At 39.6% G+C, this 19,919-nt stretch overlaps 1 protein-coding gene across 1 annotated transcript in view; it reads right to left on the bottom strand.

Annotated features, from left to right (window-relative positions):
- LOC146628376 (metabotropic glutamate receptor 8-like) overlaps nucleotides 1–19,919 on the bottom strand; it is a 129,948-nt gene that overhangs the window by 8,526 nt on the left and 101,503 nt on the right. Inside the window, exons 5-8 of the mRNA XM_085359482.1 lie at nucleotides 19,773–19,910; nucleotides 11,870–12,070; nucleotides 4,953–5,092; nucleotides 3,756–4,691 (exon numbers count right to left, since the gene is read on the bottom strand). Of these exons, the coding sequence (XP_085215608.1) occupies nucleotides 3,756–4,691; nucleotides 4,953–5,092; nucleotides 11,870–12,070; nucleotides 19,773–19,910 (1,415 nt within the window). The remainder of the gene's footprint in view (nucleotides 1–3,755; nucleotides 4,692–4,952; nucleotides 5,093–11,869; nucleotides 12,071–19,772; nucleotides 19,911–19,919) is intronic.

Below are 19,919 nucleotides of genomic sequence, written 5' to 3'. Positions count from 1 at the left end.
TCCACTGGACGTGAAACATACAGCTTATTGCACCAGCATGCATGTGGTCTTATATAACTATCATTAGCTTACAGCTTTAAGTGTTTAAGGTACGTGCTAACTAAAAATAAAGACAAGACGAAAGTTTATTAAACTTTTAATGAAATTTGCAGATTGTCTCGGTGGAGTTTAATAAACTCAGCCGTCTGCTCCTTTCTATCTAAAATGTAACAAGACATTGGAGTAAGCTCTCGACCATCTCACACTTCTGTTTAATCAGTTTTCTGTTTGACGATTATTCAGCTGTGTGAAAACTATAACTTTAATCTCAGCCAAACCAATTTACTCAGGAACAAATAAAACACTGAAAAAAGCCAAACAATAACAGTTTTTAAGTTATCCAAGTGACTTATATATCATGTTTAACCTGAGTAGCGAAAGACTGCGGGGGTCTGAAAATGATGTGCCGAGAGTTTGCTGTTCTCGCCGGCTCTAGTGCGCCTTGAACCCCGGCTCGCTATCGAGCTGGTGGGTAACAGACGTCTCAGAAAACATTGAAACACTTTTTCAAATATGTGATGTCTTGATAAACTGAGCAGATATTTGAAGTTTGCACAGCTACATTATTGCCTGAAAATATCTTATAAGTTTATTTTGTGACTCAGAAAGGGTAATAAGAATAATATTTAAACTAAGTAGCTGCCGCCATTGTTTGAAACTGGAATTGGCTGGGCTGCACTATAAATTCTGAGATATGCTGGGCTTTGAAGGATACACCTGACCTGATTTCCTTTCGTACGGATCAGGTAGTGACACCTTCAAATCTGGGGAAATGAAGGACGCATTTGTCGGCTGCATTTGGAAGTGTCTTCGAATTTGGACAGCTTTCGCATCGCTGTAACGCAATCGCCCAACAAATGCAGCCTCCGGAGGATGCAGCCCCTGAATTTGGACAGCTACGATCTTGGAGACTGCTTCTTTCTCTTCTGGGTTTAAGGGCAGGTGGCATCCTTGTACATGCAGTGCTGCCATCTTCTGTTTCAGTCTGTTATTACACTCTTAAATCCTACTACTTATTCCTGCGTCTTTCAGGATTTTACACAGCTTCAAACGACGCGTCGACTATTAAATTAGTCGCCGACGATTTTGATCGTCGATGTAATCATGAGAAGTCGACTAATCGGGGCAGCCCTACTCCTTAATGCCACTGACATGTCTTCTCTAGAGAAAGCAGAGTCTGAGGATGAGGGGGACAACCCATCCATCATGAGGAGTGAGGTCAGTGAGGAAGTTAACCAAAACCTTGGTGGCAGGACCCCTGGGGGTGGATGAGGTTTTCTTTGGGTTCCTGAAGGCCTGTAGGTCTGTCTTAGTTGACACGCCTCTACAATGTTGTATAGAGATCTGTGGCGGTACCTATGGACTGGCAGATCAGGATGGTGTGTCCTATCTGTAAGAAGGGGTACCGGTGTGCTTCAGCTATAGGGGGATCACGCTTGTCAGCCTCCCTGGCAAAGTCTATGCAAGAGTGTTGGTAAGGAGAGTCTATCAGTTAGTCAAACCTCAGATATAGGAAGAACAAAACGGTTTTCATCCTGGTCCCAGAACACTGGACCAACTCTTTACCCTCTCAAGGATACTTGAGGGTGCCAGGGTACTGCCGGAGCCCTAACGGATGCTGCCCTTTGTCACAATTCTGTTCGTAATTTTTACGGACAGAATTTCTAGGCATAGCCAAGTGGTGGAAGGCTTTCACTTGGATGGTTTCAGAATTTCATCTCTGCTTTTTGCAGATAATTTGGTTCTGTTGGCTTCATTGGGTGATGGCCTCCAGCTCGCACTGGATCGGTTTGCAGCTGAGTTTGAAGCGGTGGGAATGAGAATCAGCACCTCCAAATCTGAGGCCATGGCCAAAAGTGCTGGCTGGCCTCTCCCTTACAGATAGGGTGAGAAGGATGGCCATCCAGGACGGGCTCAGAGTAGAGCCATTGCTCCTCCACATCAAAAGGAGCCAGTTGAGGTGGTTTGGGTATCTGACAAGGATGCCTCCTGAGGGAGGTGTTCTGGGCATGTCTCACCGGGAGGAGGCCCCGGGGCAGACTCACGACATGCTGGAGAGATTATATCTCTCGGCTGGCCTGGGAACACCTTGCTGTTCCCCCGGACAAGCTGGAGGGGGTGGCCAGGGAGAAGGAGGCCAGGTGGCCAGGATAAGTGGAGGAAGAAGGATGGATGGATGTAAATTTGAAAAATCATGAATGACAATAATAATAATTAGAATTTTCAGTTCCTGGAGAAATTGCATTGGGATAGCAATAACATTAAGTGCATTACTCTTTTCTGGCATCCTTGTATTATACTAAATTGTATATAGCATTTGTGTTCTATTTTATTCTATTTTATTCGATTGTATATAGTATTTTATTTTATTCTATTCTCTTGTGTACAGTATCTTATTGATATCTAGTTAGTGGCTAAGCCACATTCCTCTCCACCAACTACAGAGGACTGGTTAGTATCAGGAATTTCATCAAGTTTCTTTTGAGACTGTCCAGGAACTCAACGATGACCTGGTCTAGATCTGGGGGGAGATCTCCGAGGCTACCATCTACTGTCTTATTAGGGGCATGCCCCAAGATTATCAGGCATACATACAAGCACATGGGGGGCATACAAACTACTGAGTACCATTCTGAGTTTGAGTTGTGAAGAAAAGTTTGGAAATGGACTAGGCCGTTACATAATTTTTTCACCTTGATTTTGGGGGTATATTTGAATTCAGCCCCCTGTAAGTTGATTTTCATTTTCATCAAAAAAGTGTGGGTCTTTTCATTTTAAAGTTATCCAGTTCATATCATATTAGATATCCAACATGAATTCTTTCTTGTTAAGATATTATACATCTTGAAAGTGTTCTATGTTTTTTGTTTGTTTTTTTAGCAGTATAAAGCACTGTGTAGTTTTTCTTTGGACATTGGCTCCTTTTTCACTCATTTTAAATCTAGTGCTTTTCAGAGGAATGTCTTTTTTCTTAGGCCAGTTAACTCACTGTCTTCCCATGCTTCAATGAATCATTAAAGCATGAAAGGAAAAATTGTAGTTACACATAGCAGAAAAATCAGAAAACTTTTGAATTCTATCTTTAGTTACAGCCTGTTGAATCTAAGAAAATAGCAAAGATAACACATTTATCTTGAAAGACATAAAATAGCATTCTTGCGCCAACAAAGAACTATTAGTCGAACCTTGGCATATCTCACTATATTTCCCATTTTTCAATCCAAATATAATTAAATGATTAATGATTAATTAATGGTGATTAATAGTAGAATGGCCTATAATTACAGATGATGATGTCAGTAGATATTCCAGCAGATCCTGTACATCAACAGCAAAAGCTCTAAGCACTCTGTTTCAAACAGTTTTTTTCTGGTGGAGAGGAGATATCCTCCTTACTATGGTCATCTCAGGCACAGAACACAGAAGTCACACTTACCTGGTATTCTGGCATTGTAATTTTTTGGTTGATATAAAGGCAGGTGGAAAAAGAGCTTGTTACATGCAGTGAATGAATTAACAGGTTTTACCTAAGCCCAATATAAGATACATTATGATTTTCTATGAACTGATCTTGTGTCATTTATCATTTGTGTACACACAGCATGTGTGAGAGCATATTTAGACATTGCTGATTTGTCTAGTTTCTATTTGGAGACGCTGTTAGATGGGTAAATATTACATAAATATGAAGGTGAATTATGCTGATGTGCACCCACCCTCTCTGCTGACTGTGCTGTGCCAAAGAAGATAGGGATGAAGGCAAGCCAGATAATACAGGTGGTGTACATTGTAAATCCAATGGGTTTGGCTTCATTGAAGGTCTCTGGCACACTTCGGGTCTTGATAGCATAAACAGTGCATGTGACCATCAAGAGAATGCTATATCCCAAGGAGCAGATAAGTGATAGGTCAGAAATGTCACACTTCAGGACACCCCGTGCATTCTCAGGATCCTGTGTGCGCTGCTCCCCGTAGTCCACAAAGGTATGTGGTGGGTCAGCAGCAAACCACAGGAGGACACCCAACAGTTGAACTGAGATGAGTGAGAAAGTGATAACTAGCTGCGAGGCTGGCGAAATGAAGCGTGGTGCTGTCACTGCCTTCTTTCCCTGTTCGAAGATGCGATGGATACGGTTAGTCTTGGTGAGCAGCGCAGCATAACTGAAACACATTCCAAGGCCCAGGAAAATGCGGCGGAAGGAGCAGACGACAATATCAGGAGCAGCAATCATGGGGAAGGTGATGATATAACATAGGAAAATACCTGTCAGCAGGACATAGCTCACTTCCCGACCTGAGGCACGCACAATGGGTGTGTCATTGTAGCGAAAAAAGGTTACGATGATAAAGGTTGTAGCGATAATGCCTAGAACAGAGATGAAGACAGGCACCACTGCCCAGGGCGAGTGCCACTCTAGCTTGATGATGGGGATTGGTTGGCAGCCAGTACGGTTTTGGTTGGGTCTCTTCTCGTAGGAACAGAGCTCACAGGTGAACTCACTGGCCTGGAAGTGGTATCCCTCGCAGCGCTCACAATGCCAGCAACACGGCACACCCTTTACTACTTTCTTCCTTTCACCAGTGAGGCAGGGCAGGCTGCATACTGAACCCGGAAGGGACAAGTCCCCAGTTGTCCACTGTAAGGCCTCCATCTAAGGAGAGGGAATAGGAAACTAAGCAATCTGTACCATCATAGTTGGGTCTAAATCAAAGTTCAAATATATTGTAGAACTGCACACAGCAACAGTTTTTAGATAGAGCTAAACAGAACACAATCAAATAAGATACTGATTCTTCTTGATGCAGTGCGAAGAATCAAATTGAGAAACACATAAACTTTTTCTTTGCGCTTGACTGGGGAGCATATTTGTTATTTTCATGTTTTATACCCCTTGCAAGTTAGCGGCCCTTACATTTAGATGCAACTGATTGGTCCAGTGCCCGATGACCTTGTACTCTGCCACCGACCTGTTGTTGATCTGATATTGGAAGATGTCATAGCGTCCGGGAGCATCCCCATTCTCATTAAAGATGACTGGAGTCCCTGCACTTCCTGAACAAAGCAACAAAGCAACAAAAAAGAGCAGAACATTCTGTTTTCAGAAATTGATGGAAAAGGGAAACACAAGATAAAGAGTTATCCTAATACGCGGAAAGAGACGTAAATTTGGAAAGAGAGAGATATCAGATTAAATTAAAAAACGGGTATTGATAAAAAAGTGCCAGAAAATACTCAAGTTTAAAATTAAAATCTTTAACTGTATATTTATTTTATAACTTATATTCACGTTTTAAGCAATTTGGAGTTTAATGTTCTCCAGATGTCCTGATTGATGATTTGCTGATGCTCACAAAGTAATCCATTGTAACAGGAATTCAAATACCACTAATTATTAGCAAAAATTAAACTAAAATCTTAGTACCCTATTTTTATGTCAAAAAATTTTGTTTAATCAAATCCCACACGTAAAAGCCAAAAATGCAGTCAAATGTTTGTCAAGTACACACACAATCCTAGCTGTGTAGAAATGTTGGCCAATCAAAAGTCTAGAAGCCTGGGAGGGAAAGAGTAAACAGAGTTTTATGCAAACCTTAAGTGCTTCTGAAAAGCTTTTTTGTTTTTCTGGAAAGGCAGCTAATTTTGTGTTACTTTTCAAGTGCCTTCATCATTTCAAATGTTAATAACCAAAGACAGTATTTTGGCTGGTGTAGGAAAGAACAAAATGCATACAGCATGCATAAATTTTAATTTAACAAAGTTAAATATACTTGCAACAATGCATCACTGATGCATTGTTGCAAATGCCATCAGTCCTTCAGACAAATGATGTTCTCCGGGGGAACATCAAAATCAGACTTACATTGCACATAGTCCACCGGATTACTAGACAAAGAAGCGTGATTTGTCACTCCCAAGAGTAAGTCCCCAGTGGTTTAGAGTCTATTGGCATTGTGCTTTACAACACTGCACCACTTTGCATTGTGCTTGGTCATGTAAGGTTTGGATGCAGCTGATGGGCCATGAAAACCTCAAGCTCTGTATGCACTGTTTTGGAGCTAATCTGAAGGCAACGTCAAGTTTGGAGGTTTATAGTGACTGACTTTGGAGATTGTACCTTGGCATCCACTGACCCTATTCTGTGATTTTGTAGGGCACTTCATAGCTGAGTTGTTGCCATTCATAGTTGCTTGTAATATGAATATACAAGTATAAAGAAAAAAACAGTTTTGACTGGCATATTAAAGCACTATTTGTAAACCCAAATGCTAGATCCCAATGCTTATACATTAAGGAAGAGCATTCAGAGTCTTGGATTCACTAAATGGATTCACTCTATTTTTCTTGCAGCTGCTATATTTACTGTATTGTGGTGTTAGTATACAGTTGAGCTGGATTACTTGCTGTGGGGTAAATAATACTGGGGACTCGAGGCACATTAGTTTAGATGTGGAAAGAGGAAGAGCAGAAGATAGAAGTTAATTTGCAGAACATCAACAACAAAAGAATTCACATTCATAATAAAGTGAGTGGGTGGCAGTTTGATTCGATGCTGTCCTGATTTCTTTCTTCAGCATGAATAAAAGTAGTCCATAACACATCACTACGGAGATGAATCAGCACAGCTTGCCTCAAGATGTACAAACGCCCCTCCACCACCTCCTATCTCCTCCCCCACTTCCCTTTACTTCACTTCCCTTCACTTCACTTCACAGACTCTGCTTTGATACAGAATTAACATCCTGACTTCACATCACTTCAAAACATGATAATCACAATAACTCACTGGTGATCTCTGTCATTTAACACAATAAGAAACAGACTACAAATAAACATTCTGTGAACAAACAAAAACAACTTGTACTATTGGTTACACATAAAATAAGATAGTTTCAATACTAGAATGTTGAGTCCAGATTGGTTTTCTATGAGTTTTGGTAAGTTTTTATCACGTGACAACTAACTAAGGTTTTAAATCTCAGCACTTAGCTATTACGGTGGAAAGTTAAAAAGTTTTGATGCATCAGCTCTATTATACATTCAATAAAAATCAGTCCATCATATCAACACCAAAGGGTTGATGGGCATTGACACATGTAACAAGATTTATTTTTAAGAAAATAATCTCTGGAGAATTTGACCATAAATATTCATACTTTATTAATTCTCCTGTTCAACCTGGATCCAACAGGACCGCATCTTTTTTAGTACACTGCCAGGAAGCACAGTGCAGCAAGGTATCTGGATTTTATGGAACCGCTACAGCTGAAGCTTGCCAGGTCGTCCATTCATCTGCGTGATAATGAGTCTGAACCTATATATTCACTCTGCTCGTATTTCTACATCCTTGCTCTGACTTTAATGTGTACTCGTCTGCAGCTTTCACATTTGTTCTGCTACCTTCACACAACATCCTGAGCCACATCCACTTCAGGGATGGCCATGGCTCAGGTGGTAAAGCATGACCATAACCTTTTTTTTTCCTGCTTCCTCCTGCTTTCCTTTCAGATGTCTTGATCTCAAGACATCTTTCAAGATGTCTTGTTCAAAGTAGAGTATAAAGAATTGTATTTTAGCTTAATAAAACGGAAGAGAAGCTGACGTCTGTTTCAACAATGTCTGTTGTTGAGATTAAAAGTCCACTAAAACAGCTGAATTATTTGTTTCCTCCTTATGCCTTGCTTTGCACTTTTTTTGTGAAGTCGCAGCAGGAGATGCACTTGTCACATATTCATCAGTTCACTCACTTAAAACATCTCTCCTCATCCCTCACAATTCCAATCTGATTGCTGCTCCACAGGGTCAATCACACTGCTTTAAAACATCAGAATGGTCTTATTGATTTTTAATACGCATCCAATGTCCAACTAAATCTGAGGGAATCTCCCTGACCTCTCCCTCTTTCTCCCTCACCCACTTCTCTACTTTGCTTAGCTAAATGTGTTCAAACAGAACGTTGGTACAAAGGCCTCATACAGATGGCTACTTTGCACTGAGCACTAACATTAGGACAAGTTTTCCGATTAACCTTCTGACGCTCCTCTAAAAATAAGCACAATGAGCAGACGGCTGAATTGGCCATTAGCCATTAGAAAGCCTCAAACATGTGTGACATGAGTGTTTGTGTGTGTCTATACTGCAATAAAAAGAAGCTAATTGAGGCACAAATCGCACATGGGCCATATACTGGTGAGCCAGGATTAATTGGTGGTGCATAATAGATGCTGCAAAGCTAAGCTGAGTTGATGTTTTTAGAGGCTGTAGATTAATTCACAGTTAACCGATTCAGTTAATTTGCTTCATCAGTGAACTGACTGGTTTATGTTTAACAGGTTTAGTTAAACTGATATTACCCACGTAAACCTGCCTGAAATGACATCTACAAGTTTTCTGGGTCCCCTCCTCGATCACCGTCAAGCCATGGAGAAGACGTGTTCTCGATTGTCTGGGGCACAACCCTGGAAGATCACCGGCGCCAGTTCAAGGGGTGCTGAATCGAGGCAAAGAATCACCCCGTCGCCAATGCTCAGAGAGTCAGGCCATGCAGCAGCCAGGCAGATGCAGCCAGGCCCTGGGGAGGAGGAAAGGTGGCTGTTGGAGCTTATTGTCTTGGAACAGCTCAGCATGTAGATACAGTTGCCAGTGGAAATGAACCAGCGCTGGCCGGAAAAGGCTCTTCAGTCCACCTCCGGTGTCACAGACTACCATGGAGCCTTACTAACTCATTTTTATCTGTTTCCCCTCCTCAGGTGCTGGTGGCTACAGGCGCTTCACCCATTTCATGGGGAGTCACACAGATGCTGGGGCAGGAGTGCTGGAGGTGGGGGTGTCTGGGATATCTCTGCAGGGAGTGTGCACTGATAGAGGTGGGGCAGATGTTTTACATCTTCAGCATCCCAGCATGTTCCCCCAGTCTGGGAGGGACATACAATGTTGAACCCGAGACAGGTATAGCATGTGGAAATTCTTTGTGTGCATGGGGATGTTGGGGGCAGTTCTTAAAAGCTGTTGGGAACTGATATTCCAGGTGATTCATAAAAATCCTTACAGCTGGAAATACTCTGGAGGAAATAACGGCAACATTTTAAGGGTGGGCATCCAGGGCGGGCTCACTGATAGTGCACATCCTGCCCAAAATGTCAGCTGGTAAGCCAGCAGCCATTGCGCCTTTGCACTCAACCTTTAGTAAATGTTCCATTTTTGTCCATGATTTGTAAGTTCATTCGAATCATGAGGTGGCTTTAGCTCAGGAGGTAGAGCAGGTCATCTACAAATTGGAAGGTTGGTGGTTTGCCGGCAAGCCAAATATCCTTTGGCAAGAGAAGTTCCGGAAGTTGCTCATATGAATGTGTGATTGTTAGACAGACAGCATTTAGGTAGAAAAAGAAGAGACAAAAGTGCTTGTGGGTGTGAATAGGTGAATGAGGTATTAGTATATTATAGGGCTAATCAGACTTTATGCACATGGCTAGAGAGCAGCCAAATATGTAATATGTAGTAGTATTGTCGCAGTTACTTATTATCAGCAGATTAGACCCTGCTGTCTCCAGACAGCTGACAATAGGTCAGCTAAACAAGTGGATGGATTTTTTGTCATTATTTTTACCACTCAATTTGATATTTCACACTAGTTTTTTGTAGGTCCTAGCACACACAAGGAGATGTTTGCTTGAAAAACACAAGATAGAAAGACAGTAAGCAATTTAAATATCACTTTCCGTTTGAAGAAAAACTCTTTTTTTTTTGCTTTAAGAGAACCTCTGTTCACCTAATGGACATAAATTACTTTACCATGAAATTACATAGTACTTAAAATAACCTAAGGTGTATGTAAAATTACTTAAGTCATACTTAAAAATTGTATGCCGCGCTTAAAATTACTTGCAATACAATTTGTGTGTTCTTCCCTGTAAAATGCCTAGATTTAGGAAAGATTAAGTCACCCCATAATACAGCCTCCGCCCTAAAATTTCCTCAGAAGTCAGTGTGCCATATGATTGCATTAGCAATACATTTAATAACGCTCTATGTTAACAGTTACACACTATATAGAACCACTTTATAGAATTATATTTGTTCGCAGATGTTGGCAGCTATCAGTGAATAGTTATCAGCTATTTTGCAACAAAAAAAGACACAACAGACATAACAAGAACTCCATAACAGCAAATGGACTATACAACAGAAAATACAAATGCTATTTATGGTCTCCTCACAACAATGATAAGAAAAATAAACTGGGTCCATATAGCATGTTGTTAATACACTCTGATCTCTGGTCTCCCACTCAGAGACACAGGTCTCCAAGTGTCCAGCATTCAGACGGTTACCTGAGGACACTCATGTGAGAGAAAATCTGCTCACACAGATATGTAGAGCCAAATACTGTCAATAATGCCTCTGCAATGTTCTGAAGCCAGTTAAACTTGTCAGGTAGTGATGTCCAGCAGGTGAAAATGCAGCTCCATGAACACGCACAGCTGTGGATTCCAGCTGCTTCGATGTTATATGTATGATTTCTACACATTTTACGTCAGATAAAAACTTTGGTTGTAAGATAAGTAAGATAAGTAAGATAAGTATTTAATAAAAGCGAGACATTTTAAATGAGAATAAGAAAGTATTTCTTTGTGCCCCCCTTTCCCTGTTAATGCCCTACCTGGCCCCCTGGCAAAACTTTGCTAGATCCGCCCCTGCACAGTGTCAGCTGTCAGCTACGTAAAAAAAAGGATCCTGGTGTTATTTGTCTCTCAGAAACAGTTCATAACTTCCCTTCAACTCATTCATGTCACCTAAAAGGTAAACCTGTTTCTCCATCACCTGTTCAGCTCTGATGATTCAGTAAGGACATCTCCTGGTTTCATCCTCATGTTTCCCTCTCACCACATATCCAAACCGATATCGTGACCAGCAGCTTTTACAGCTGTGGCTCCAGCAAACATCAGCTGATACTAGAAATTAATATTAAATAAATTCTAACAAAAGCTTATCAAGCTTAAATGCGCTGCTGTTGTTTAGCGCGACATTTGCCGGTTTCTTCTTTCTGGCGCAAATTGGGCGATAAACAAACAAGAGAGAAAAGCCGATCAGCTGATCATTGATCAGTTTCATGATTGAAGTAGAAACAGGAGAGAGAGGGGAGAGAATGAGAGGAGAAGAGGCAGCTGACAGCGTAATGACAGAATAACTCCAGCTTTGTGTCTTTTTCCATTCTAGCTGAAGTACGGGACAAACTGTTCCTTTTCACCTCAACACGAAACGCGTAATATTTTCTCTGAATACGGGAGATTTCGTTTTTTTTCGGGATGGTTGGCAACTCTACTAACTAACCTTATGAATAAAATAAAGTTCACTACGATATCAGTAAAATCAAAGCACCCCCCCAGCTGTATAGAAACTCCTCATGCTAGCTAGCACGCAGTACGAGTTATTGTAACTGACTGTAAAAAGTCAGCACAACGAAAATAAACTCCACCTAAACTTGCATTATATCTGACACAGATAGACTGCAGGTCATAACTTCTTACCTGAAGTTCAGTTCACCTGACACTCGGACCGGCGGCTGCCTTGGGTCTCTCCTCCTGCCTCCCCTTTCTCTCATCCACCTGTTGGCCTCCACCACTTGCTAATTTTACTGAATCTGAGGAAGCTCCGCCATAGCCACCACCAAACAACAGAGTTATTTTTTATACAACGACTAGCATCTGGCCAATCCACCACCTTTCATTCTTTATACCGTTACAAAGAAGAAAAAATTTGAGATCTTCAGGTCTCAAGAATGAATTGTGTTCACCTTTGGCTATGGAATTTTGAATCACTCCAAAGTCTCACCATTGAAGTTGACGGCGTGGATATGGGTCAGCAGCTCTCTTCCATCTATGTTGGTCATACGAGGGCACAGGCCAAGGTACCCTGGGCAGAGCTCACGGTGCATGTGGTGCAGAGCATGGGCCATCGCGTAGACGGCGTCCATCACAAACTGCACCTTCCCCTCTTGTTCATAGATGGAGTCACGGCCAACTTTCTCCAACCCTGAAACAAAGTTGATCGACTTAAATTACCAAACATATAAAATATATTGCAGGTTGAAAGCTCAGTGAACTCACTATGGTTAAATGGGGAACTCAGCTGGGGTCTATTTTGGACCTTCTAATGGTTGCTTAAAGTAATGACTTGAATGACTGACTTACAAATGACTTAATAATTATCATCCAATAATATCATATATAAAAAAGAGAACATTCTGCATAATTAATACTTTGACTTTAGGATACTTAAGTTTTTTTTTTATATAAAACCATAAATATGATTAAGCAGAATTATGATTTTCTTAAGTAAGGAGTAAAAAAATAAATTCACCACTTGCAAAATAGTTATTATGTTAAAAAATGTATAGTGTCACTTTTTCCAGTGTTTTTCTATTGTGTGCCAACTGTACATATTTGTGATTAAATGGTTTCCTTGGCAAAGTTCTTGGTCTTTTTGGTACCACTCCATTGAAAAAAATCAAGCAAGTCAAAACTGCCATGGAAAATGCCTTAAAAGGAGTTGTTTACTGAGGACCACAAATATCACTGTGGGTTTCATTCAGGCAGCAACATTAAAATGACTAAGAAACTAAAGCACTGACATATTCATCTTTAGGCTCCACGGGGAAAAAAGAAAAGAAAAAAAAAACACCACACATTCAGAGAGCAAAGAAATAAGCACAATACTGTTCAACTACCTTTACTAATATATATCTGAGTCAATCTCATCCCACCTCTTTATTTGATCTCTTTTTTTTAACCCAAAGGTTACGGCACTCATCCTTTCCGTTAGGCAAGAAGTTACTAACAAAGATCATGGGAGTATGAAAAGAGCAACATTTCCTCTAATAAACCCATTAACATAAAAAGATACCTGATCTCATTTGTTGATTTAAAAATAAATCAAAGAAGACATTATGCAAAGTTTTTTCCAGATTTTCTAGAGAATTATTGGTGTTACTAGAGGCACGCTGCACCATGATGTTGGTGCACGCCAAAAAGGAAAAGAGAAAGACAGGAGGGGAAGACTAACTATTGGACTGGACCCTCCATAGACAAGAGACAAGGCCTTGTTGGATTAACAGGAGCTTCAAAAATCCAATTTAATTTTGATGGCAGACAAGAGAGGAAGGATCTGTCCAAATGGAGACATTTGCTCTGACTAATTACAGATAAAGAGTGATTACATATCTATATGGCTGACCCATGAATGGTGAGCAGACAGCACAGGATGTCAAACAACCGAGACTGACAGAATGTAAATGGTAAATGGCCTGTATTTGTATAGCGCTTTACTTGAAGAGTCGGTGCAACATCATCAAAGTAAAATTTGAATGTAGCTTCTCACAACGACATAGAGAAGCTGAGACACCATCACACACTAAGACAAACACACACACATTTTGAAACGCATTTTTGAGTGGCGCTAAATACTAAACAGCTGCTTAAACCCTTCAGACATTGTTGCTGCTTTCAAACAGAGAAGGAAAGAGGGAAAGATGCTGAGCCTGTGTCTAGGTACATCAGTTCATCTGGTTATGTCCCCAACTGAGCAAACTGCAGCACAAACAGGAACATGTACACAAGAAAACACAAGGCATTCAAATGCAATCTCTCATCTGTAATTAGCTTCGGTTCCCTTTCCCCTTGTTACACTGGGTGTATACATTGTCTCAGTCTTCCTTTTGCTCTTGGTCATGTTCTCCCTTCTAGCTGTGTCCTTCCTTCTCGTGTGTTAGGGTTAGAAGAGTTTTTGGTTATATACTTTTGCTTCTGACCTGTTTTGTTTTTCATTGTGTTTTTATAAGGCCTTTGCAATAAAACTATTTTTTAGTTTTATGCCTTGTCCTCCAGGTCCTGCCTGCCTGCCACACAGAAAAGTTTGACAGTTTGTCCACTAGGAGTTCGAAAAAACGTGTTACTTTAAAATTCAACACTTTTTTCTTTTTTTAACCTATCTGATTAACTAGGAACAGTCTGTAAACCCATATGGAAAAAAAATAGTAAAAACTTATAAAAGACTTGCATAAGATGTGGCCTACTTCATATAGTAAATCATATAAGGCATATATGATTTACTCATGAAAGTGGCCACTTTCTCATTACTTTCATATATTATTTTAGTAAGTATCCAAAACATACATGTTTCATTTATATAATTTTTCAAGGGATCTTATATCTGTTTTCACTCTTGTATGCTTTTCATACACAACAGATACAAACTTTATAAGATTTATATATATCTTTTCCATATGGGAAGCTATAATTATCAAAATTTAAGATGCACATAGCCAGACTAATGATTGAAATTATAATCATAGCAATAGGAGTAAATTTAAAACAGGAAAAGCTGGTGCATTCAAGTGTAAAATGGAGAATAAAAACAACAACACTGATGTTTTTAGTGCCCTAAGTTATCATTTAAGTCTATCAAAGTTGATGAACAGCATTTAATTTAATATTTGCAACTTCAATATAATCTGTGTACACTAAGTAAAAACACAGCAGCAGCTTTTTTATGTTACCCTACAAATGGCCAAAGTGTTGAGTTTGTCCTTTAAATGTGTATTAGGATAACATTAGGCTTCACTCTCTTACTCTAACATGCATCTCACAACCTGAATTAGAAAACAACATGGTCATTCCCATTATCTAAACAAGCTTCTCTGTAAGCTGCTTCAGCTCGCACACAAAAACAAACAGAATGGTAATTCTAGATTGCAATCAACGACAGACAGATAGAGAATCCATGCATGCAGGGGAGGATGTCAGGGAAGACGACAAGCTCACCTGTGGAAAGCATCTGTCAGGTAATTTGGCTGAAAGCTGCTTTTATCTGAGCATGTGAGTGTGATGTGTTTCTGTTGCAGTGCTACACTTCAAACAGAATACTTTCATTTTCATTAACCCCCCTAATTTATCCATTAACAAAACATTATTGATGTGTTTTAATCATATTATAGTGGAGTGGAAAGATTAAATGATTTCAATATATGCACATTTTTATTGGATAGCTTGCACAGTTTAAGGGCTGTTTAGACTTTTGTAACAAAATGGAATTAATGAAATGTCTTTTCTTTATTTGGACTTTAAAAACTCCCTTCATATTCCTATGGAATTAGAAATATTAACAGATTCATTAATATTAGTATTAGTATTTGAAAACAAACAAACAAAAACAGCACCTCTGCTAAATCACTGACTGGCAATTTTTTTCAAAGAACAGAAATATTTCATATTTTAAGACACATTTAGAATCCACGTATTTATACAAATATGATTAAAAAACTGAAAAACATGTTCTCCTATTAAATTCCTACCTTACAATGACCCCATTGTTATTTTTCCTTCAGCTGTAATTAAAATACCATAAAGAAAGTATTTCTTCTTTTTAAGTCAGAGCAAAACAGCAATCAGCACGATTTCAAAGAATTGTTTTATGGCATTTTAAACACGATTGATATCTTCTAAGAATTACATTTACAATTTAAGTATAATTTGTATAATTTAAAGTGTTTTTGTACCTTTGAAAGCATTAGTCTCAACATTAAACCATTGAGAAAATCCAGTCAGCAAACTTATTTTAGCTAATTACTGAATGGTAAAAAAATAAGAAAGTGTCATAAATTAGGTTTATTAAAGGTATTTGAAGGAAAATTTTTTATCCAATGTGTAAACTCAAGTAAAAGATGGGATAGAAAGAAAATACTCCCATCCAAGCAGGCTGGGGAAAAATGCTTTGCTTTTGAATGAATTTCTTTTTAAGAGCGACACACTTGACCACATGAGTTGAGCTCAGAGGAGGTGGTGACAGACATAACAGATTATTCCTAATTAACCCAGTTAATTACAGTTAATAAGCAAATCCTCTCATAGAACATATCACACGGACACTGAAGTTTTGAACACACTGAACACATTTCCCCTCAAGTGATCTCATTCAGGATTTTACAAAAATTAAGACCTGGCTAAAGATTATACAGAAACTTACATTTAAAACTTGTTATATCAAAACAAAGAGCAAAGCTGTGAGTAAACTTCACTACATATTTGAAAAAGGAATAGAAGTTGAGTCTCCTTTAGTTTGTGCAGTTTGGCTACGTTCACACTGCAGGCGAAAGCGCATCAAATCTGATTTTTTTGACCCTATGCGACCCATATCCAATCATGGTATAATGGATTGGATTGGATTTATATAGCACTTTTCAAGGCACCCAAAGCGCTTTACAATTCCATTATTCATTCACTCTCACATTCACACACTGGTGGAGGCAGCTACAGTTGTAGCCACAGCTGCCCTGGGGCAGACTGACAGAAGCGAGGCTGCCATATCGCGCGATCTGCCCCTCTGGCCGACACCAGTAGGCAAAGTGTCTTGCCCAAGGACACAACGACCAGGACAGAGAGCCCGGGGATCGGACCGGCGACCTTCCGGTTACAGATGCGCTTCCCAACCTCCTGCGTATGACAGAGTGAACGGCACAAATCCAATATTTTCAAATCTGATCTGGGTCACTTTCGTATGTGGTACTGAATCTGATACATATCTGATGTTTTAGAAAGCGACTGCTGTTTGAATGGTCATGTCATATTAAACGTGAACATTTTATTTGTACTGTATAATCTGCAGATTCTGACAGAAATCTGTAACTATCATTTGAAGCACCGCTCCTCTCAAAAACAGCAATAAGGATCATTATTAGGTTATCTACATTATGTAAATAACAAAATAACTTAAAGCAAAAATTGGGAAACGTAAAGTCCAAAGTCTTTATATTAAGGCCATCAGTCAAACAATATTGTTTGCTCTGGGTCTAAACAGAGTGCGTTGTGTGTGACGTCTTATTTTGTGCATGCGGGCCGCTTTGAGCGGTCACACTAGAGCGCGTTTGCTGTCGCATTTTATTTGTAGTGTGAACAAGCAGACAAAAAAATCGGATTTGATCAGAAAATCAAAATTGAGCACCTGCAGGGTGAACGTAGTTTGCAGTTAGTCTGGTTGTGACAGAAACCAATTAGTAGCTGTTAACAGAGAAGAATCAATGTATTGAAAACAGTTGATGGTGAAGTCGTTTTTATCTTTCAGAATCAGAATCAGAATACTTTATTGATCCCTGGGGGAAATTATTTCAGTCTCCTGACACAAACGGATGCAACCACAAAGACCATAAAGCTCCTGATTTCAGCTGATTTGCATCCGCAGGACTGAGGAGCTCAATGTCCAGTGAGTGACAAAACCCCCCCAAAAAGGAGTGTTTCTTGGTTTGGAGCAGAAATACAGCTTTACCCTGTATTCATGTTCCAGACTCTGTTAACTAGTTTTTATCTTCTGACTTTTAGCAACGCATCTGGAAACAGCCTTGAGTTTGCACATGAAATCCAATCATAAACTAATTTCATTTTCAGTGCAAGCAGTCCTGTTACAGAAGAGATCACAGTTCAGGGGAAATTGGAGGCCAAGTCAACAACTCAAACTCATTGCTGTGCTACTAAAACCATTGCCGGAGCTGGTTCAGAAGAAAAATGCTGTGACTGCAATGATCAGGATTATAAACGAGAATTCAGGAGAGTGATGGCTTATACCGAAATAGCTTAATACCTATCTATAATCACTAATTACATGAGGCTAAATCATTAAGTCACTCATCACTGCATGATTCAGTGTTGTCCCTCTGGTAAAGCTAAAGTTACTTTTTCCTCATCCTCAAAGTCGGAAATAAAGTCCCTGGTGTCTCGCTCATCAGTCTGTACAAGTGAGAACTGCACCTACGCAGTTCTGCTCATTCATCTGTGCCACACAGCATGTGTTATAGTGGATGGATCGTGCCAAATTAATGAAGTGCAAAGATGACACCCATCCCCTTGGGCTTTACCACTGTTAGGTAGCAAGGCTCTTTGCACACAATACAGTTCCATCAGTCTTCAGAATAAGAAGGTTTGATACTCACATACCACTCAACACTCATGTTGGTACAATTTAGTCTTTCAGCACTTTACAGCACTGACAAAGATACTACGCACACACACACACACGCACACACACGCACGCACGCACGCACACACACACACAATTAAGACTGCTGACCTGCCAACTCAGCTGTTTTGTCTGTGTGATGATGCAGCTCCAAAACTCAATCTGGAACTTCTAATAAAATCTTTTGAGATCTGCCCGACAGCAGCAGCCTGATCAAAGCTCAGGTAACATTATCAGGGAAGCAGTTGGAACACTGCAGCTTTTTCTAGAGTGCTGACATTGCCTTCTGCTGTTTTACTTCTATCTCCAGCTGGAGGTACTCTGTTTGTTTGTACTTAGCCAAACACCTCCACAAATGCTGTTTTGCGTGTCAGACAAGTTTTTAAGGGATTTAGCCGATAGTGCACCTCTGCTGAGTGTCTCCCTGCAGTCCTGATTCAGGGCTTCTCATGTAACAAACAGCTGCATGAGACATGGAACGAGAACAAAAACTCATTTCAGATCAGATTCACTATCAGTTAATGAGTCCAAATTTTATGCAATCATTTTGTTTGTCTTCAGAACCTAAAAAAATAAATAAATCCTTATTCGTAATTTTTTGGTGAGAGTTTAGTTCACTGGGTGAGCAGGTACAATATGCCTTAAGGCCAAAGTAGAAGTGGCCCAGGCTGAGTCTGGGGCCTTTTGTTTTGTGTATTCCCCTGCTCTCTCCTCCTCTTTCCTCTCTGCACTCCTGGTTAGGAGTGCTGAGTGCTAATGGCAGTCCCAAGCAGATTTCTTCTGTTTGTCTTTTGGGATAAAAAGCAAACTGTTGTCTTTTCCAATGTAAGGTTGTTTTTTTAACTAGTGTTTTCCAAATCTGGGCCTTTGCAGGATTATCATGGTTTTATCTGTATTCAAAACAAGTCAGCTGGTCTGGGCCTTAAAAAGAAAAAAACAACAACAACACCACCACCAACAAAAAAGAATCTAGAAAAGCATTTTTTTTTATTGCTATGACATTTTAGCTTCATATATCAAACTTTTTCTAATTTTTTCATAATTTTTTTTATATAAATTGAAAAAATGTCATTAAAGCATGAAATATAAAAATATACTTTTCATAAATTGCCACTTGCAGCTGTGTTCTGCAAGATTAAGATTTTATTAGTGTGTACTCAAATATTGGACCTTGCACGGCTGCAAATTTCTGAACACATTTCCTAAAATCAGGGAATGTAACAAATGGAAAGTACCTGTTTTTTATTTCCTGTTTTAGGCCTCTGAAATCAGAGTGAGTGCAGGAAAACATTAGATTTCCATGATGTGACTTTAGGCTGCCACTTTAGGGAGAAGATTACTGCATGTGTTCTGGTATGAAGAAACAAGTGTTTATAAGGCAAAAACGTGTTTTCTTTAATATTGAGAACATCATCAAGGAAGTAAATTATTAGTTTTTCCCAGTCAAATCTGCTTTGGCTAAAATCATACATCAGCTTCAAACTACTAAAGTATTAAAAAAAAAAAAGGAAAATATATGTCTTCAACCCATAGCTGGGTCACAGAGGTAAATGAAAATATATGATTAAGAAGAAAAGGAAAGGAAGAAGAAGAGAAATGATTTGTGTATCCTATCTATTAACGTCACATGTGTGATGGTGTTCTCATGCAATAGTGTTATGGGCTATTGGTGCAATGGTGCATTGTGTGAATAAATGTCATTGTACATTGATAATGACAAAGACAAAGATACCTGTACATTTCTTGGGACTGCCAGGTCTCTTGCCATGCATGCCCAGTTTACAGCTAAAGTTTTCCTCCCAGAACTCAGCAAACCATATGTTCCTGCGGTTATTGGACAAAGAGCGACTCTTGAAGTAACGGTCAAATGCTACCAAAA

Source organism: Diplotaxodon limnothrissa, linkage group LG7, assembly GCF_057381915.1.
Source record: "Diplotaxodon limnothrissa isolate DT_005_m linkage group LG7, D_limnothrissa_male_GT1.1, whole genome shotgun sequence".
NCBI lineage: Eukaryota > Metazoa > Chordata > Actinopteri > Cichliformes > Cichlidae > Diplotaxodon > Diplotaxodon limnothrissa.
This window is presented reverse-complemented; position numbering and strand designations above follow the sequence as displayed.